General features: G+C 39.0%; 1 protein-coding gene across 2 annotated transcripts in view; it reads right to left on the minus strand.

Annotated features, from left to right (window-relative positions):
• SLC6A15 (solute carrier family 6 member 15) overlaps positions 1–18602 on the minus strand; it is a 47443-nt gene that overhangs the window by 20991 nt on the left and 7850 nt on the right. Inside the window, exons 2-5 of one of the 2 annotated variants that reach the window (XM_058191441.1) lie at positions 14229–14276; positions 12967–13442; positions 10240–10397; positions 5781–5907 (exon numbers count right to left, since the gene is read on the minus strand). In XM_058191441.1, the coding sequence (XP_058047424.1) occupies positions 5781–5907; positions 10240–10397; positions 12967–13255 (574 nt within the window). In that variant the 5' untranslated portion in view covers positions 13256–13442; positions 14229–14276. The remainder of the gene's footprint in view (positions 1–5780; positions 5908–10239; positions 10398–12966; positions 13443–14228; positions 14277–18602) is intronic. The other variant, XM_058191440.1, reaches the window with a different exon arrangement.

Consider the following 18602-nt stretch of genomic DNA (forward strand, 5'->3'; position numbering starts at 1 on the left):
AGGTAGGTCCTAGTATAGGATCTAACTAGTGTCCGATCAGCCTTTGAACGGCTGGACCTCCAGGAACTCTCTAGGCGTCTTCTCTGGCGTTTCATCCCCCTCAGCTCCTCGGAGAACCAAGGAGCCGGTTGGGATCTGCGCCGGGTCAGAGGCCGCAAAGGCACGACACGGTCTAAAGCCCCAGCCGCAGCCTGTTCCCAGGCTGCGGCTAGTTCCTCTGCCGTGCCGTGAGCCAGACCCTCAGGAAGTGGCCCAAGCTCCGTCCGAAACCTCTCTGGATCCATCAGGCGCCTGGGACGGTACCAATGTAATGGTTCCGTCTCCCTGCGGTGTTGGGTAGCGGTCAGAAAGTCCAGGCGAAGGAGAGAGTGATCTGACCATGACAAAAGTTCTGTGACTATATCTCTCAAGTCCAGATCCTTCAACCACTGACCAGAGATGAAAATCAGGTCCAGTGTGCCTCCCCCGATGTGAGTGGGGCCATCCACTACTTGAGTCAGGTCCAAGGCCGTCATGGAGGCCAAGAACTCCCGAGCTACTGTCGATGACGAGCCGGCAGATGGCAAGTTAAAGTCCCCCATGACTAAAAGTCTGGGGGTCTCCACTGCCACCCCGGCAAGCACCTCCAGGAGCTCGGGCAGGGCAGCTGTCACGCAGCAAGGAGCCAGGTACGCGACCAGCAAGCCCATCTGACATCTATGACCCCACCTCACAAAGAGGGATTCACACCCGGCAATCTGAGGTACAGTGGTCTCCCTCGGCTCTAGACTCTCTTTAATAACAACCGCCACCCCTCCACCCCTACCCTGGGCCCTCGGCTGATGAAATGCATGGAAACCCGGTGGGCACATCTCAACCAGGGGCACACCCCCTTCAGTGCCCAACCAGGTCTCCGTAACGCCTATAATATCCGCGGCACCCCCCTGAATCAAATCATGTATTAGGGGGGCCTTATTGGCCACGGACCGTGCGTTGCATAACATCAGACGAAGGCCCAGGCTCTGAGGGTCTTGACCATCCGGGGAACGGGAAAAGTCAGGGGGATCGGGGCACGCGATCGCCTGCATACATCGAACGCGTGACCCCCTACGTCGATACGATCCCCCCCTTCCGCCATATCTGCCCCTCCCACTTACCGTGCAAATAGACTCACCCTCACACAAAGGAACACACTCCCCCCCCATAACCTCCGAACCCATTTGATAGTCGCCACGAGCCTGCGCTGGAACTGGTTTCCCTCCCGACGGGCTACCCCCATCACCCGCCCTAACCCTCCCACCCCTTAAAAATACCCTGTCTAAAAACCCCCAAAGGCTCTTTCTTCTCGCATGCCACCTCTGTGGGTCCCAAGACCCGTCATTGAGGCTGGCCCTTGGTAGCGACGTGGGCCATTCCTGCGAGGCGGGGGCACCTCGCAGGCGCAAGAGTTCATGTACAGTGTAGCGCATAGAAAAGTGCAAATCGGCGAGGGATGCTAAGATGGTAAAATCCCAGAGTAATAAAAATGATGAATCTTCCAGCGGGTGTCCAGTTGGTAGGAGGACAGATGGAGCAGGAACCATATAACGATGACAAAGCAGGAACAGACAGGCCGACAGTCTCCATAGTGAGCCTATGGAAAACAGTTCTACAATAGCTCTTGATCAAGTAGAAATGGCTATCGGTCTGTCAGAGTCCATAGACCAGTCCAAGCTAGTCCAATCCAGTCCAATCCACTCCAAAACCCGCAGATGAACATGCATGACCACCCAGTTTAGGTGACCCAATGTCCAATATGGGGGGGGGGAGGTGGAAAATACGATGGAACAAGCCAGGCCACAAGGGGCCATTTGATGACACGCGATGAAAAATGCGACATAACAGGCCAAAAGAGGGGACAAACCTTGGCCACGGCTCCGGCCTCCTCTCCCACCGAGGCCTCACCACGCCCATCCCCGGTGGAGCTGCCAAATACAGGGCGCCGCTGGACAGGCGCCTCGCAGTCCACAAGGCCTCGCCGGGCGCAACCAGCGCCGATAGAACTGGCGCCAATGGAACTGGCGCCGATGGAACCGGCGGGCCCACCGACAGGCGAAAAAGCGGGCCGGGATTCACGCCAGCTGGAACCAGGCCGAATCCACACCGCGAAGCCGTCGGAGCCAGGCCAGGACCGTCGACGATCTCACGCCGCTGGAGCCTGGCCGGGATCGCCGGGATCGCCGCTGGGGCAGGGCCGGAGCCGAGGCCGGAGCCCGCAGCAAACAGCAGGCCTCCCTCGCCTCCCTCGCGTCCTCGCCTCCCCAAAAATGGCCGCCCTCTTCCGGACTGCTGCTCCGTCCCTCGGCCCGTTCTCGGCTGTCGCATGTCCGAGAGGCCACAAACCTCTCCAGCGGCAGCCAGACAGATCGTACCACACGCCGAGGGACCGGAGGAACCTGGTAAGTCAGCCCGAAGTCACCATTTCAGGGAGAAGCCGCCACTGCCGATTCGGGCTCCTCTAAACAGCTGCCATTCTCGCGCATGCGCAGAGCCTTATAATCTTCTACCCTTCAAGAAGATCTCGACTTAATTTCCGATTGGTCTAAAACTTGGCAACTCCAAATCTCAACCAGCAAATGCTCAGTCTTACATATTGGAAAAAAGAACCCTAACATCAAGTACAAACTTAATGGACATTACCTAACTGACGACCCCCACCCTGTCAAAGATCTTGGAGTTCTCATATCAAATGACCTTAATGCCAAAGCCCACTGCAACTACATAGCAAAAAAGGCCCTAAGAGTTGTAAACCTAATTCTACGCAGCTTCTTTTCTAAAAACTCTACACTACTAACCAGAGCATACAAAACATTTGCCAGACCTATTCTTGAATACAGCTCATCCGTCTGGAACCCATACCTCATCTCTGACATAAATACAATAGAACGAGTCCAGAAATATTTCACTAGAAGAGTTCTTCACTCCTCCGAAAACAACAAAATACCTTATACCAACAGACTTGAAATCCTGGGATTAGAAAACTTACAACTCCGTCGACTCCGACATGACCTGTGTTTAACACACAAAATCATCTATAGCAATATCCTTCCTATAAAAGACTACTTCAGCTTCAATCGCAATACTACAAGAGCAAAAAATAGATTCAAGCTAAATGTCAACCGCTTCAAACTTGATTGTAGAAAATATGACTTCTGTAACAGAGTTGTTAATGCTTGGAACTCACTACCTGACTCCATAGTCTCTACTCAAAATCCCAAAATCTTCAACCAAAAACTGTCTACGACCTCACCCCATTCCTAAAAGGATTATAAGGGGCGTGCATAAGAGCACAATAGTGCCTACCGTTCCTGTCCTATTGTTTCCTTCATTATGTCAAATTAATATTATTGATACATATTTTTACTTATATATTTTCTTCAATACATGTTTTATCTATGACAATTGTTTGTGTATACTGTTGTGACAAAATAAAATAAAATAAAAAATAAAAAAAATTATCTGTGTGTGGAACCTCAAGCAGTTGAGGGGACTTAACTTTTTGTCCCGACTAGAATAGGAACAATGAAATCAGGATAGTTAGAACAGGATAATAAGGTTATCTCATTATATTTGGTCAGATAAACAACAAACTAGAAGGATGGAATAAGCTGTATTAAACTAAATTGTCTCTTTTGTTTTTCCTTCAGAAATTCCAGCTTCAAAGGAATGAGAACAGATATACAAGAGCGAAAGTATACTATTTTAAAATAAGTCAACTTAAGCCACACTTTTCATGAATTCTTTACTGTAAATTCTTAGTGGGTAAATAAAAGTCTCTAAATTCTGTGGGATTTACCTATCTTTTTCTCCATTTTCTTTTTCTCCCTTTTTAAAAAAAGGATTCTGGCAGGAAATTCCCTTCAATTAAACTTTCAGAAAAAAACTGAATATAAGACAAATAGGTGAATCTTTTCCCCCTGAACCATATATTTTTTCTCAGATATGGAGTTTAAGGAAAGTCATTCATTCTAGAATAATATTTATATGTATTTGTGTGATTCAAATGCCAAGAAGCAATTTAAAAGTTACTTCAGAAGGTAGACTGCTATAACATTTCAAAATTATTTTTATGTTTCTATCAGGCAATTAAGATTTCTTTCTATTACTCGATCACCGTGATAAATACAATTAAAAGATAGACTGCATTTTAATGGATATGCCAAAAAGTTTATGGCCATCAATCATTACTTGAATTTTGCTGATTTATCAAGCACATAATATAGTCTGATTGTTTACAGGCATTTCCTTTATTTTCTTGGGCTGTTTACTGTTTAAATTTTATGGCAATAGAATGAATGTAAAGAGGGAGTCCTTAATGTGAAATTCAGTCTGAAAGTTATTTACAAACTGTGTTTATAAGTAATAGAAAATATTTGGCATGCAACAACAAAAAAAAGTTTCAGAACATGCATTCCACTGTCAAGAGAAGTGACATTAACATGTGAACATGTTTGTTAAAGCCAATTAATTCTAACTCTCTTCCATTAAATGAACTGGAGAACACTTTACATTTAAATTTAATTTTACATTTAAAAGTTACTTTTTGTTTGTTTTCAGTCAGAATATTTGGGGTTTGGAATGATTTCGATCTCAACTTTAAAACTGATCACACATTTTGGTGGAGCTCTTTAGATGATTCCCTTCTCTTTTTTTGCACTATGTGCATAATAAAAAATTGGAATGTATGATAAATTTTGAGGTAATAGATTAATCTTCACCAACTAGATTCCTCCAGTGTATTGCATTCACTGATAGGGATTGTAGGACAATATACCTCAAGGGCAACAGGTTGGGAAAGACTATTGTAAAAAGAATGGGAAGAAAATCTTGTTTTCAGAGTAATTCATTCTAAATGTCAAATCCATAATAGCACTCCTTTGATTAATATTCAAAATGAAACCTGATGATTTCCCCATTAACATTGTCCATTTTGGTGAATAGTAGCCATTCAATATGCCATGATTTACTAGTATGCTAACCAGGAAAGGGCAGCACAGTGGCTCATCTTGTTAAGATGCTGAGCTTGTAGGCTGGAGTCCTGAGTGCAACATCACAGGGTAAACTCCCGTCCTTACCTCAGCTGCTGCCAATCTAGCAATTCGAAAACATGCAAACACGAATAGATTACTTTGATGGGAAGGTAACAGCATTCCGTGATGTCATGTTGGTCAGATGACTATGGAAATGTCTTCAGACAGGCTCCTGGATCAATGGCCTGGAAATGTGGATGAACACTGTCCCTTATAGTCAGCAACAAACTAGCAGAGTAAAATCTGCAGGGACTTCTCCTTTAACCAGGAAAAAGTGGTCCAAAGTCACCAAATGGGAGTTGACTTCAAGTTGGGTCTCTCTGATCCTACTTCAGCACATTAATTCAACATAATGTATTTCAATATGTGATGGATGACCAAGCTATTGAAGTTCTACGATATGCTGCATTAGTGCCTTCTCTAATCTGCCAGCTCATTACAGTTACATGGCTCATCTAACTGACCTCTCCAGCTCTTAGTCATATTTAATGATGGGATACAGGGGTTAATAAGAATAGTTTTATTATAAAACTAATAATGGTGATGGGAGAAATCAAATTTATTTAACAATGCTACCCAATCAAAATATTGTGAACCAAATTACCTAGGCCTATTTATTTTTCATTTTGTTCTTTATTAAAAAAACAAACATAACACTTACAAGTCTTCAGTAAAAAGTGCATTATTTAAAAGAGAGAGAAAAGTCAACACATTAGTACATTTAACACTTACAGGTATGTGAAGAATTTTTCACCAAGGGACACTGGTCCCATGGTAATGGATGCTGAAAGGACTGAGAAAAGTAAAACAAACTCCATCCAATGATGACATTGTAATACAGGGCCACAAAAAAGCATACCTGTGAAAGAAACAAAAATTTAAAACAGTTTTCATAAATGCACATTAGTTCTGTGCATGTTTCAGAAATGTTTCAGAAGAATAGCAATAGCACTTAGACTTATATACCACTTCATAGTGCTTTTACAGCCCTCTCTAAGCGGTTTACAGAGTCAGCGTATTGCCCTCAACAATTTGGGTCCATTATCTGGTATCATATAATGATGGTAATACTGCCTGTTTAGATAGTTTGACAGTATTGTGGGAATTAGTTGTTTAGCAGAGTGATGGCATGGAGGGAGGGGGAACTGTCCTTGTGTCCAATTGTTCTGACATGCAGTGCCCTATAAAAAGCTAACATATCTGCGCTGTTCCTCTTACTGAAGAGACCCTCTCTAGATGTGCCACATGTCTTAGAAGATCTAGATCTCTTTCAGTCATTGTTTAGGGCTGGGCACAGGAAAAGGACAGCCCTTCTTGGTTTATCTTTGTTGGGACTTAATTGGCACCCCTCCTACTCCTGTTTTACATTTATCAGCCTTGGATAGCATTGCATATGGCATCTCTCTGGACTGTCTGAACTGACTGGGGATTGGAGTCATTGCTTTCAAGTGGTTCCTTAATGAGCAATTTTAGTCAGTGGCAAGGCAGCAGAGATCAATTCAGTGGCCACTCTTTTGTAGGTATCTGAGGGTTTGGTCCAGTCTCCACTGTTTTTTAGTATCTTTACAAAGCCGCTGAGAAAGCTACAGTCAGTTAGAGGATGAAATATCATCAATATGCAGGTGAAATTCAACTGTGCATTGCCAACCCAGAGTTGCCAGAGATACCATTAAAGGTATCTTAAGACTGTTTATTTGGAGGGAAGAAACAAATTAAACCATGTAGGATAGGATAGGATAGGATAGGGTAGGGTAGGGTAGGGTAGGGTAGGGTAGGGTAGGGTAGGGTAGGGTAGGATAGGATAGGATAGGATAGGATAGGATAGGATAGAATAGAATAGAATAGAATAGAATAGAATAGAATAGATTTTTTTGATTGGCCAAGTGTCATTGGACACACAAGGAATTTGTCTTGGTGCATATGCTCTCAGTGTACATAAAAGAAAAGATACGTTCATCAAGAATCATAAGGTACAAAACTTAATGATAGTCATAGGGTACAAATAAGCAATCAGGAAACAATATCAATATAAATTGTAAGGATACAAGCAACAAAGTTACAGTCATAAGTGGAAGGAGATGGGTGATGGGAACGCTGAGAAGATTAATAATAGTTCAGACTTAGTAAATAGTTTGACGTGTGGAGGGAATTATTTGTTTAGCAGAGTGATGGCATTCAGGGAAAAACTGTTCTTGTGTCTAGTTGTTTTGGTGTGCAGTGCTCTATAGCATCGTTTTGAGGATAGGAGTTGAAACAGTTTATGTCTAGGATGTAAGACAGAATTGATATTTGTTCCCTGTCGTCCCTGGGATTTTCTCTTGACAGAGCAGCAGTATCTCTCAAAGAGCAATTCTATGGTTAGGAGTTGTGTTGGATGGAGGGATACTGCTTAATAAGTAAGTGGAAGCTCTGGCTGTTGGGCACTTCCTCGGCTTTGGATGGTGCAGTAGTTGCAGTCCTGTCCAGAACAGAAAGATGTCACAACAGTGACCCATGTCCTTATCAATAGACCCAATAAGCTGGGAGAGTGAATCTAACAAATCCCAGGAACAACATCAGAGCTTTCTCTAGAAGAGTGCAGTACCAGGAATAGCTAAGATTCTGCACACGACCCTCAAACTTCTCAGCCCCCTCTTTAGGTTTTAATGTTAATTAAAATACAGGAGTGTTTTGAAGATCTGTAAGTTGTTCTGAGTCAGACATGAATGGAAGGGCATATAAACTTAGCAAAACAAACAAACATTTGGATTATTGCGATGCACTTTATGTGAACTGTCTTTGATACAGAATGCAGCAGCCTGTTGGATGGATGGTACTCCCCACAATGAACATATGACCTGCATTGCAGCTCACAGACAGACACTAGCAGGTTTCTGGGTCAATTCAAAGTGCTGCTTTTGTTTCAATTTAAGTGCGCTTCAGGTCTGCTGCTCCCAATTAGAATATTCTATCCAATATAACCCTCATAGGAAAAACTGCCAATGATTTCCTTTTTTTCAGGTGAGGACGGGGGAGGGGGGTTAAGGGCATCACAAAATCAGTTTTCCTGGAACCTAGATCTGACTCTTCCATGGAAGCCTTCTGGAAATAGGTAGAGATTCTCAACCATCCAGGTCATAGTTGTCCCAAAGATGTTTTTTCAAAAAGCAGCTGAAAATTAACTCTTGGCTCCTATCTAACATTTACAATACCTGGATTTTTTTAATGCAGTCTAACTATGGCACCCTTAATCCTTCTGTTATTCATCAACCCTAGCCCAGTTTGTTTTCCAGGTTTCCGTTGTTTTTAGGGAATCTATTTTTAAGTTAATGCAGTGCTTCAATTAGGGGCACAAAAGCCTTGAAAAACGATGAATTGGTCTGAAGAATAGTCAGGAATTGCAGTGTCTATCCCTAGCCCAAACTCTGAATCATTTTTCAGTTCCCCGAAAGTCTATTAGGCTTTTTTTCCCCAGTACTGCACATCCTGTTCTGACAGAGCTGCAAATACTGAAATCTCATTGTATTGTTCTCAGATCGATTAATCTCTTCAGCTATGTTCTGTGACTCAGAACATAAAATTTCACCCTGCTTTGTGGCCCATTTAGTCTGGTTCGGTTATCTCCTGAATTGATGAAGCAACTGGTCCAGTACAGATCAAGGGTAAACAGATTTCTTCTCCCAAGGGTTGGCAGTCATGCCTCATGTATGTATATTTTTTTATTCCAGAAATTTCTCTGATCATTTCACCAAAACCTTTCAATAAAATGACAATTTTTAGTGAAATTATTTTTTTCTTTGTTTTAAAGCAACTTTTGTCTATAGTGTGCACATTTGTATATATGCTTGCGCATGTATGTAACATATATTTATATATAGGTATAGGTATCTCAGAGCCTGATAATTTTGGTCCTTTGCATTCTGGGAATATCATTTTGTTAACCTGTCACTTCTGCAGCTTCTTGATGATTCACATAAGAAACAGCGAACTTCTCCGATAAGAAACAGCTAAAATGTGCCATCAGGTGACAAAACTTGTACAACATCTTTATCACTTGAGACAGTGAGATAGGCACCATATAAATTTAATAAATAAATAATAAATTACAGTGTTAGTTCAGGATTAGTTCATGTTGTGATTTTTGAACACAAGATTGATCATTTGACAGCAGAACAACTTAAATGTAATAATAATAACAATAGAGTTGGAAGGGACCTTGGAGGCCTTCTAGTCCAACCTGGCAGAAAACCCTACACCATCTCAGTCAGATGGTTATCCAACATTTTCTTAAAAATTTCCAGTGTTGGAGCATTCACAACTTCTGCAGGCAAGTCGTTCCACTTATTAATTGTTCTAACTGTCAGGAAATTTCTCCTTAGTTCTAAGTTAGGGTTAGGGTTAGGGTTGACTACTTCAGCTTTAATTGCAGTAATACAAGAGTAACCAATAGATTTAAACTTAATGTTAACCACTTTAATCTAGATTGCAGAAAATATGACTTCTGTAACGGAATCATCAGTGCTTGGAACACTTTACCTGCCCGACTCCCTCTTCTTTGTAGCAACCCCTAAGATATTGGAACACTGTTATCATGTCTCCCCTAGTCCTTCTTTTTATTAAACTAACAAACCCAGTTCCTGCAACCTACATATTTAATGTAGTTAAATATGATTGGCTCCCACCCTGTTTATTAGGAAAAGAAGGATTGTAGAGAGTTTGTTTGTGTGTTTGTTTGTTTCTTTAATGTGGACATGATGCTACACATTCTGGTTCTTTCTGATTTTTCAGAAGATATTGCATAAGGCATCACCTTTAGCTGTCTGCTAAAGCTTTGGAGAAGATATCAAATTCCCCAGGAAGAAAGATTTTCTCCTACTTGATAGAAAGAAGTTATGTTTTACATTTCAATATGTCCTGATTTTTATCCTAACTTTTATAAAATCATAGAGATGTGAAGGAGTTACTTAGGCTATTCAGTCCAACTCCCTGATCTGTGTAGGAATCCAAGTTTAACTGTTCCATACAGATATCAACAATCTAGCTTCTGCTTGGATCCACCCAAAGAATAGATCTCATCATTTCTTTGAATAATTCAACAAAGTTAGAACTGATACTACAAGTTGACATTTTAAGACAGCAAAACAAAAAACAAAATCCTGAGCATTCCATTCAGTATTAAGATTTGGGAAGTACATATTCTGAAGTCACTTACTATGCAACTTGCAAATCCAATTCCACCAAGCTTGGGACTGATGTAATTCCATACTCCAATGCTCCCACGGCGGATTCTTTGACCCACTGAAAGCTCCAGGAAAAAAAGTGGTATTCCTATTATCAGCAGCAAGATTAAATAGGGCACAAGATAGGCACCTGTTGAACAGAGGATGAGTAATATTCATATACGGAACAATCTTTAGAACAAAGTCCAAGTGATATTATGACATTAAAAAGCACAGATGAACATATTTGTTTCCAAAGAGAGTCTAATTTTGCTATAGTGTGGTTATCTTTAGGATCTTAAACAAAAATAATAACTTTCATCTGCCTAACCACCTGATATTCATTTTTGTAACATTTTCTTCTTCAAAAATACAAGAGATGAGCAGGAAGGAAAGAGATTTTTTTCCATTCTTTTGCAGTATTTATAGTAGGAAAGCTACCCGACTCCATCAGTTGCAAATACTGTCTCTTAAACAAAACCAACGTATGACTTATTTTATTTGGATATACTGCTTTAATTTTCATCTATAACTTGTTGCCTTGAATTTGTTATAGAAAGATAAAAATGTTTACATAGATATATAAATGAATATGTAGTTTTTGACAGTAATAGGTATAATATGCCATTCCTTCACCAATGGTTTGTAGCATATGGAAAAAATGAAGTTGCCCCCAACTTGGCTTAAGGTTGATTGATTCAACCATAAATAAGAACAGCCAAAACTTTTTAAGTTCAACTATCCAATAAATGTATCATGAATAAGATATACAATTAGTACATAATTCTTCCTATATAGTTTGCATGCAGTGATTACAAAATAACTATTATATTGCACACCAAACAACCTAACAGTAAATATCTCTGCTAGCTTCAGTGTCAAACAATTCATTAATTACATGAAATCTAGTAACTGTGAAGAGCACCAGGAAGCTATTGATGGTCTCTTTTGCAACTGTAGGAAAAATTGCCTGTAATTTGCTAAAAATGGTGAAATAAATGCCAACTAAAAAGATTCAGACATTTATTTGGGGGAGGGGAGAATACATAGTATTTTTTTAAAAAATAAATTAAAATGTTTAACAAACTGTAACTCTTAAAAATCTTACAAATTCAAATTTTCTCTTTTTCTCTTATTCTTGAGACTGATATAGGACAGGAGTAACCACAAATAGCTCTTTTTTTAATTCCATAAAGTGGTGGGTTTCTATCGGCTTGCCCTGTTTCGGGCAAACCGGTAGTGGTGGTGGCGGCACCGTCCACCCATCCAGACGTCATCACAGAAAATTCTGCACATGCACACAAGGGCCGCACGTGAGCAAAGCGAGCGCATGCTCACAGCTCCAAACTAGTATAGTTTATCGTTTACTAGTATAAACAATTCATAAAGTTAATTATGAATATATCTATATCAGCAAGTAGTTCTTCTATCAAAAGGATTAATATTATGATTCTACATAAATACAATGAAGTTAACTTTTGAGTAAACAGAATTATTATTTTTTTAAAAAAGATGGATGGCCCCATCTATAATGTTTTATATGACTTCTATCTCCCCCTTAAAACATATTAAAGGACAGGATGGCTATATAACATCTCTACAAACACATGCAGACACACACACACATACACACAATTCTTGTAATGGGCTCTTGTAATTTTCATGTGAGGAAACTTCAACAAATGTCACATGTAATCTTTTATTTTCACAGTAAAACTATGACAGTCTCTGAATTACAATCAACTTTCTTTAGTGATTTAAAAAAATGTAATTGTGACAAATATAAACATTCACGGATCAAACCAGGTGATGCTTTTCATACAACTATTTAACATGCAAACTTTTAAAAGTAAAAATGCAAGCTACTAATATTGGATGGACCATTTATTATCAGTAGTTCAGCTGGCGAGCACACAAGAGAGTTCAACATTTTCTGCTGAGTTTCTGCTGAAAATTTCTCTTTTAAAATTGTTCTTTGCATTGATAAGAAAACTCCTATTGGCACGAGTGGGGCATTTTCTCACCATATAGTATCAACTACAGAGATGATATTTTTCTTAGGTCTTTAGCAGAGGAAGACAATTTGCTTGCTCATCCCACGATGCTTTTTTTCAGAAGGCAACTGGACTTTCTTGTTTTTTTCTTTGAAAACGTTTCGCTTCTCATCCAAGAAGCTTCTTCAGCTCTGACTGGATAGTGGGGAATGGAAGAATTTATATTCCTTACAGAGAACTGGTTATTTGCATTCTTTTAGAGAGTTGCTGAGGCCACTTGGAGGTTTGTCTGTGTCCTCAGGGTCACCTGCGTAGTGCAAATGGATCTAGAGCCTTGTTGGCTGCAGGATGTTTTCTGCCCTGTGTCCCTTCCCTGTTGAAGAGAGGGACGGGCTGTTGGGGATGAGTCTGTGTTGTCTGCATCTCAAACCGAAGTGCAAAAGAAAAAACTTCAAAGAAAAAACAAGAAAGTCCAGCTGCCTCCTGGAAAAAGCAACTTTGGGACAACCATGACCAGGATGACTGAGAATCTTCATAGACAATTTGCTCTGTCTTCAAAATTATCAATCTCTGTCTCCTATCAGCAGCTGCTTTTCGAGTGTTTAAAAGGATCGCTTATTAGCAGCTTGAAAAACTCAGTGCTAGGAGTGAGATGAGAAACTAACAGAGACCAATAATATTGAAATGCACATCAGCTACCTCCATGAGTACAACAGACAGACTTACCTCCACCATTTTTTTGACACAGGTATGGAAAACGCCACACATTTCCCAAGCCTACAGAAAATCCAACTTGGGCCAGAATATACTGAAGTTTGCTGTTCCAGGCTGGTCGCTCATCTTCTACATCAGATCCCTCTTCTACATCTACATCTTTGTCCTCAGGATCATTAACTGACAATTCACTTTTTTTAAAAGCATCCTCAACAGAATCTTCATTGGATAAGAGGTCCTTGACTGATTCGATGACATCATCATCTATCTCTCTTTTTACAACTTTGCTGTTCTTAGGCATTTGCAATAAAGAAATGGAAATTCCAGAGAAGATTTGGTTCAGACAAGCTGTCCAGCTTCAGTCCAGATAGAATTTTGTAAAGTCTAAACTTCTTGAAGAAAAGGTCCACAGTGAGTCCTTTATGCAACCAGATCAAAATGTTTGTAATTGCTTCCTGTTTGTAATGGCTTGCCGTTAGCATAAATAGCTGCATGTAAGAGAGAGAAAGAAAGAAAGACTGTTATTATATAACAGAAAATACAAACTGGCCATGGGGGTATAGGGTTGGAGACTAAGGGTGGAAATTAAGGATGGAAACTAAGTTCTTATTCCTATTTTAATGTTGCAAAACAAAAATCACAAATTTGGGATTCCAGAAAATCAATGCAATCTACGGCCATTTGCTTGATAAGAGTATAAGTTATAACTGTCCCTATCTTTTTTCTTTTTTTTTGTACAGCTACATTGAACTGCAATCATGTATTCTAGAAAAAAAGAAAAAAAAGACAAAGACTAAAATGGAAGGACCAGAGAGGAATAAATGGCTTTCTACTGATAACTCAATCAGATTGTGCTAGTCTTGTATGGTTGTCTGTGGAAAAATAAGACATAGAATGAGATGGCAGCTGCAATTCGGAGATTTCAGGCTATATAGTTAAAGAGTAAAACTTAAGTCAGGTGCTGGCATATAAATATTCTTTTATTCAGCATGTTCTACTCAGTTATAATTTACCCATTCAAAAACAGTATAATTTCTCAACATGGAGGTTTTCCTGGTATCTCTGTTTGAGGGGGTAAGTTGTTAGAAAATACAACCAATGTTCACCCACAAAAAAATAGTGTTTCTTCACACTTGGATTGGAGACTTGGGGCAATGTATTTTTTATTCCTCAACACACTGCTCATAGTATGTGACGAAAAAGTGCAAGAGCCCTCTTTGGTGAATGTCCTCTTCCTCTCCGAATTTACCTATGTAATGACTTCTATGACTTACCTGTGTAATGAGACTTGGCCTTCCAACTTTTCTTGCTGGAGTTAAGCTCTGGGAAATATATATTTGGTTTGCAATTTATAAGCATTCTTTAAAAAGAACACACACACACACATATATACATAAGATTGCAAGTTGAGGCCACATGACATCTCACTTAATGACCAAATGGGAAATGACAATATAAGTCTATCAGGGTCACACAATTTGTTGCTTAGTTACTGCGGCATTTAGTCATGGATTTGCTGGTCCCAATTATGGTCGCTAAGTGAAGATTACCTGTACTGAATCTGCATTGACCATTTATTCCAATTAGTATTGGCCCAATCAAAAGATTAAACAGGGATAAGCTATTATTGACCCCATATTTGGGGGAAGGTTCTGCTGTGCTGATGTTTTTGAACAGTCTCCTGGTTGAGATCAGGCTATTCCTCTCTTTGTTTATATTTGTAGGTGCTTTCAAGTCAGGATTTTTTTTTCTTTTTTACCCCTGGCCTTTGCCTGGACTAGTTCCTGCAATTTTCATGGAAGAGGTTTTCAGAAATGTTTTTCCACTGCCTGCTTCCCAGGGTTGAGAGAGAATGACTGATCCAACATCATCCAGCTGGCTTTATGCCTAAAGCAGGACTATAACTCACAATCTCCCAGTTTCTAGCCTGAAGCTTTAACTGCTAGGCAACACTTGGTGGTATGAGTGTCTTTCAAATATTTTAAATTATACTGGAAACTGCAAGTATCAGCTCTAGCAAAGTTCTTGATTATGATTCCATAGATAGCATCTTCTGCAAAAGCAACAATTACATACTTTTTAAATGTAATAGATGTTCCACTTTAAGTATTAGTTAAAACCTGTTATGAAAATCTGTTACACACAGATCTTATTCTCCTATATTCCAGAAACAAATTGTCCCTCAACCTGCTACTAACAGATGAAGATCCAAGCTGTATGCAGCTTGAACCTTCACTAAATATGTCAACTGATCTACATAAAAACGGCGCTTCTTGGATCTGCTAACAATTAAAGGCAATGTTGTAAAAATTAAATCTTTAGGATCTATACAATTTGCAGTAAATCTATAATCCTAAACACTTCTAGATGAAAGCCTGTATGCATAAGTGAGTATTAAAAAGAACCATTTAAAGTTGAGTATGCATATATAATATTTCACTATTGAATTTAAATAATTGCCAGTTTTCTAGCCAAATAAATGTTGCAGTAACTTAATTGCTTTATAAGTGGTTTGCAGTTTCAAAATACAGAAGTGTTTGTATACTAGTAAAAAGGCTATATGAGTATAATTCTGGGTATTCCTGTATGAGCCAGTTTTAGGTTCGCCCCAAGCAACAGCCTGATACTAAATCAGTCTGTTAATTAATGGCATCCTTAGTGTGGGCAAGGGGGAAGTCAAAGTGATGCAATCAACGTGCCCCAAAGGGGCAAAGCTTGTGGTCTGGTGCGATTTTCATCACTGTGATAAAAACAATAAGATCCTGCAGGTGCTGCAGCTATTACCAAACCAAGAGATGAGTGGGAACTGTTCTCCTTCCCAAACGAGATGGGCTTATAGCCCATTATATTGTGTGGGTAGGAAAAGAAGCATGAGAATTTGTATCTTGATTTCATTATAAATCAATCCTGCATTTGTTCCACAGCAATACCTGGAATTGTTTCATAAGGCATTCTTTAGCTTTTCTACAATGCAGGCAGGCACTGACAGTACTGAATAAGGTATGATGGGTTGTAATAGAGCTACCCGCTGCAGCACTCCCATGGTCATGTGATCACAACTCAGGTGCTCGGCAACCAGTTTGCAATTATGACGTTGCAATGTCATGCGGTCAGATAATCACCATTTGTGACCTTCACAGCTGGCTTCCAACAAGCAGTTAATGGGCAAGCTGGCAAGAGGTCACAGTTGGCAACCATGTCACTATGGGGTGCTGCAACCATGTAGGTTCACTAACAATGGAAACTGGGACTATTCAAACTGCCATTGTAAGTTGGCACTGTCACTTGACATTGTATTTTACAACTGTATTGCTCAGTCTGCAGTGACAGAGTTCCCAGTCCCAATTGCTATTGGTAAATGAGGACTGCCTAAAAATCTATTTTCCTGTATTTTTCAGTTTCTCTTTAGTAATTATCAATTCAGCTTGGTAGAAGACCCCTGACAATACCTCCAAAAAGTTATTATTTCCAAAATGCCCAATGTTTTATTACATTGGTTGTTAAATATTATTTATAGAGCTGTGCAGAGCATTTCAATCGCAAAACATTCAAATATATAATAATAATAATAATAATAATAATAATAATAATAATAATAATAATAATAATAATAATAATAATAATAATAATAGTAATATTTTAATTTGTATACCGCCCTTCTCCCGAAGGACTAAAAATATCATTTTTAGTTCAGTTAAACATGAACTAAATCATGAGCATTTTATTTTGATATCCAAAAACACATTTTTGTTTTTTTTGTTTTTTGTTTTTTGTTTTTTTGTTTCAAGAGGCAGTTTTGAATGTCCAACTCAGCAAGGTAATTGGCGTCTGTTTACTGTCTTTGATTTGGCTGCTTTTTCTCAAATATGTTCCACTCAATCACAACAAATGATAACATTCTTGCTGCTATAAGTTTGGATGGGGTTAAGTAGAAATAGACTGTTGTGACCAATGCATATTCAAACTGGGAGGTCCAATTATGTTGTATACCTTCAGGCCTAATAAATTACTGCTTTAAAAATGCTATGGAGAAACAGAGCTTAAGTTGTAGATAGATGAACTTGTGTCCTTTTGATTTTGGACTTCAGGATGTTATTTAAAATACAAAGACTCTACAGTATGTCATTTTGCTTCTTGAACTTTAATGTATAAGTTCGCTCTATGCATATTTTTCTGTCTTGTAACGTAAATGTTATTCATGCAATTAATAAATATCAACATCTTTCTTTCAGCCAGTAATCCCTGTTGGATACAGATAAAAACACCAATGAAGGTGCTTTTGCTAACTTACACCTGGCAAGCGGACTGCCCCCCCCCCAAAAAAAAGACAAATCTGTTGCTTGATCTTGGGAAATAAGTGGGATGTTAATGCCTTCAGAGAAATTAGCTAAGAAGATGAATAATAATTATTTTAAATCAAAACTTTTAAGGAAATATGAGCAAGGAGATCTACTAATTGAAAGGAACACTGAAGTTATCAGCTATTGAGTTGTTTCATACTCTACAAGCTGACATACCTATTGCAAGAAACTGAAAAGATTTCTGTCTATTCTGAAGAGGGTCCCACACCACATCCTATATCAATGTAGTTACCCCATGTGGCTAATAAAGTCATTAAAATATCTATTTAGGTAAGAATCAGAATTGAATTTGTTCTCATTATTTCTCACTGAGATTTATTTTAAATGTTTAAAGAAAATGAAAAAGTAATCTCCTCTGCCAATTTAATGGCGGATGCTAAGTGGTAATAAAACGTTGCGGATGAAGTGGAGGGGAATTTTTTAAAAAAAATACTCAGAATTTAATATACTCTTCCTTTAAAGGATAATCAGTAAAAAGAAGGTGAGTACAAAGCTTACTACATAAACAAACCAGAAGTAGTATATTCTATCCCAGCTGCAACGTGGATGCACGCAGTTATAGTGGCAATGAGCACGCCCATTGGAAGATTTGAAAGTACAGGTCAGAGATATATCATCATGGAAAAAGTCTTATCTATGTGGTTATAGAAGATGAAAACAATGTGATGGCACATAATCAATTGATCAATCAAGTTTAGTTCATGAGAGATTTCTGAGTAGCTATTGTAATTGTTTGGCGAGTGGATGGGCAGTCCTACATATATGAAAGTCTTGCACTGAGCAGAAACAGAAAAAGGATTAAAACTTTAGAATTTAATCAGAGGGTGATATTAGCCAAAGGTGAAGCTCTAATTAAACGTGAGCTCCACAGTTCCAAGCATTTTTCTGAATCTTGCATTATACTATACAAAAAAACCCTAAATATTTTATATTTGATATATATGATATACTTTAGAAGAATAAAACTTAGTAAATCGTGCCTTTGACAAAACACTTATGGGTATATAAAAAACCTTTGAGATTTTCTCCAATCTCTTTTTTAAAGTGGTTTAAATTCAAAATAGCTGTTTTGATTTTAAAACTTGCAGACTCAAGATGGATAATTTCAAGTTTTAAAAAGTACGCATTTGAAATGTTCTGTAAGCTATTGTGTATATCAGTATTTACCTATCTATACACATTTGATTTATGATTCCCACCATCCCTTACCAATATGGCTAACAGCTAATGATAGAAGTGGTTATCCAAAATATCTAAAAGAATTCAATTTAGGGTCTCTTGAAGCCA

The sequence above is a fragment of the Ahaetulla prasina genome, chromosome 7, assembly GCF_028640845.1.
Source record: "Ahaetulla prasina isolate Xishuangbanna chromosome 7, ASM2864084v1, whole genome shotgun sequence".
Lineage (NCBI taxonomy): Eukaryota > Metazoa > Chordata > Lepidosauria > Squamata > Colubridae > Ahaetulla > Ahaetulla prasina.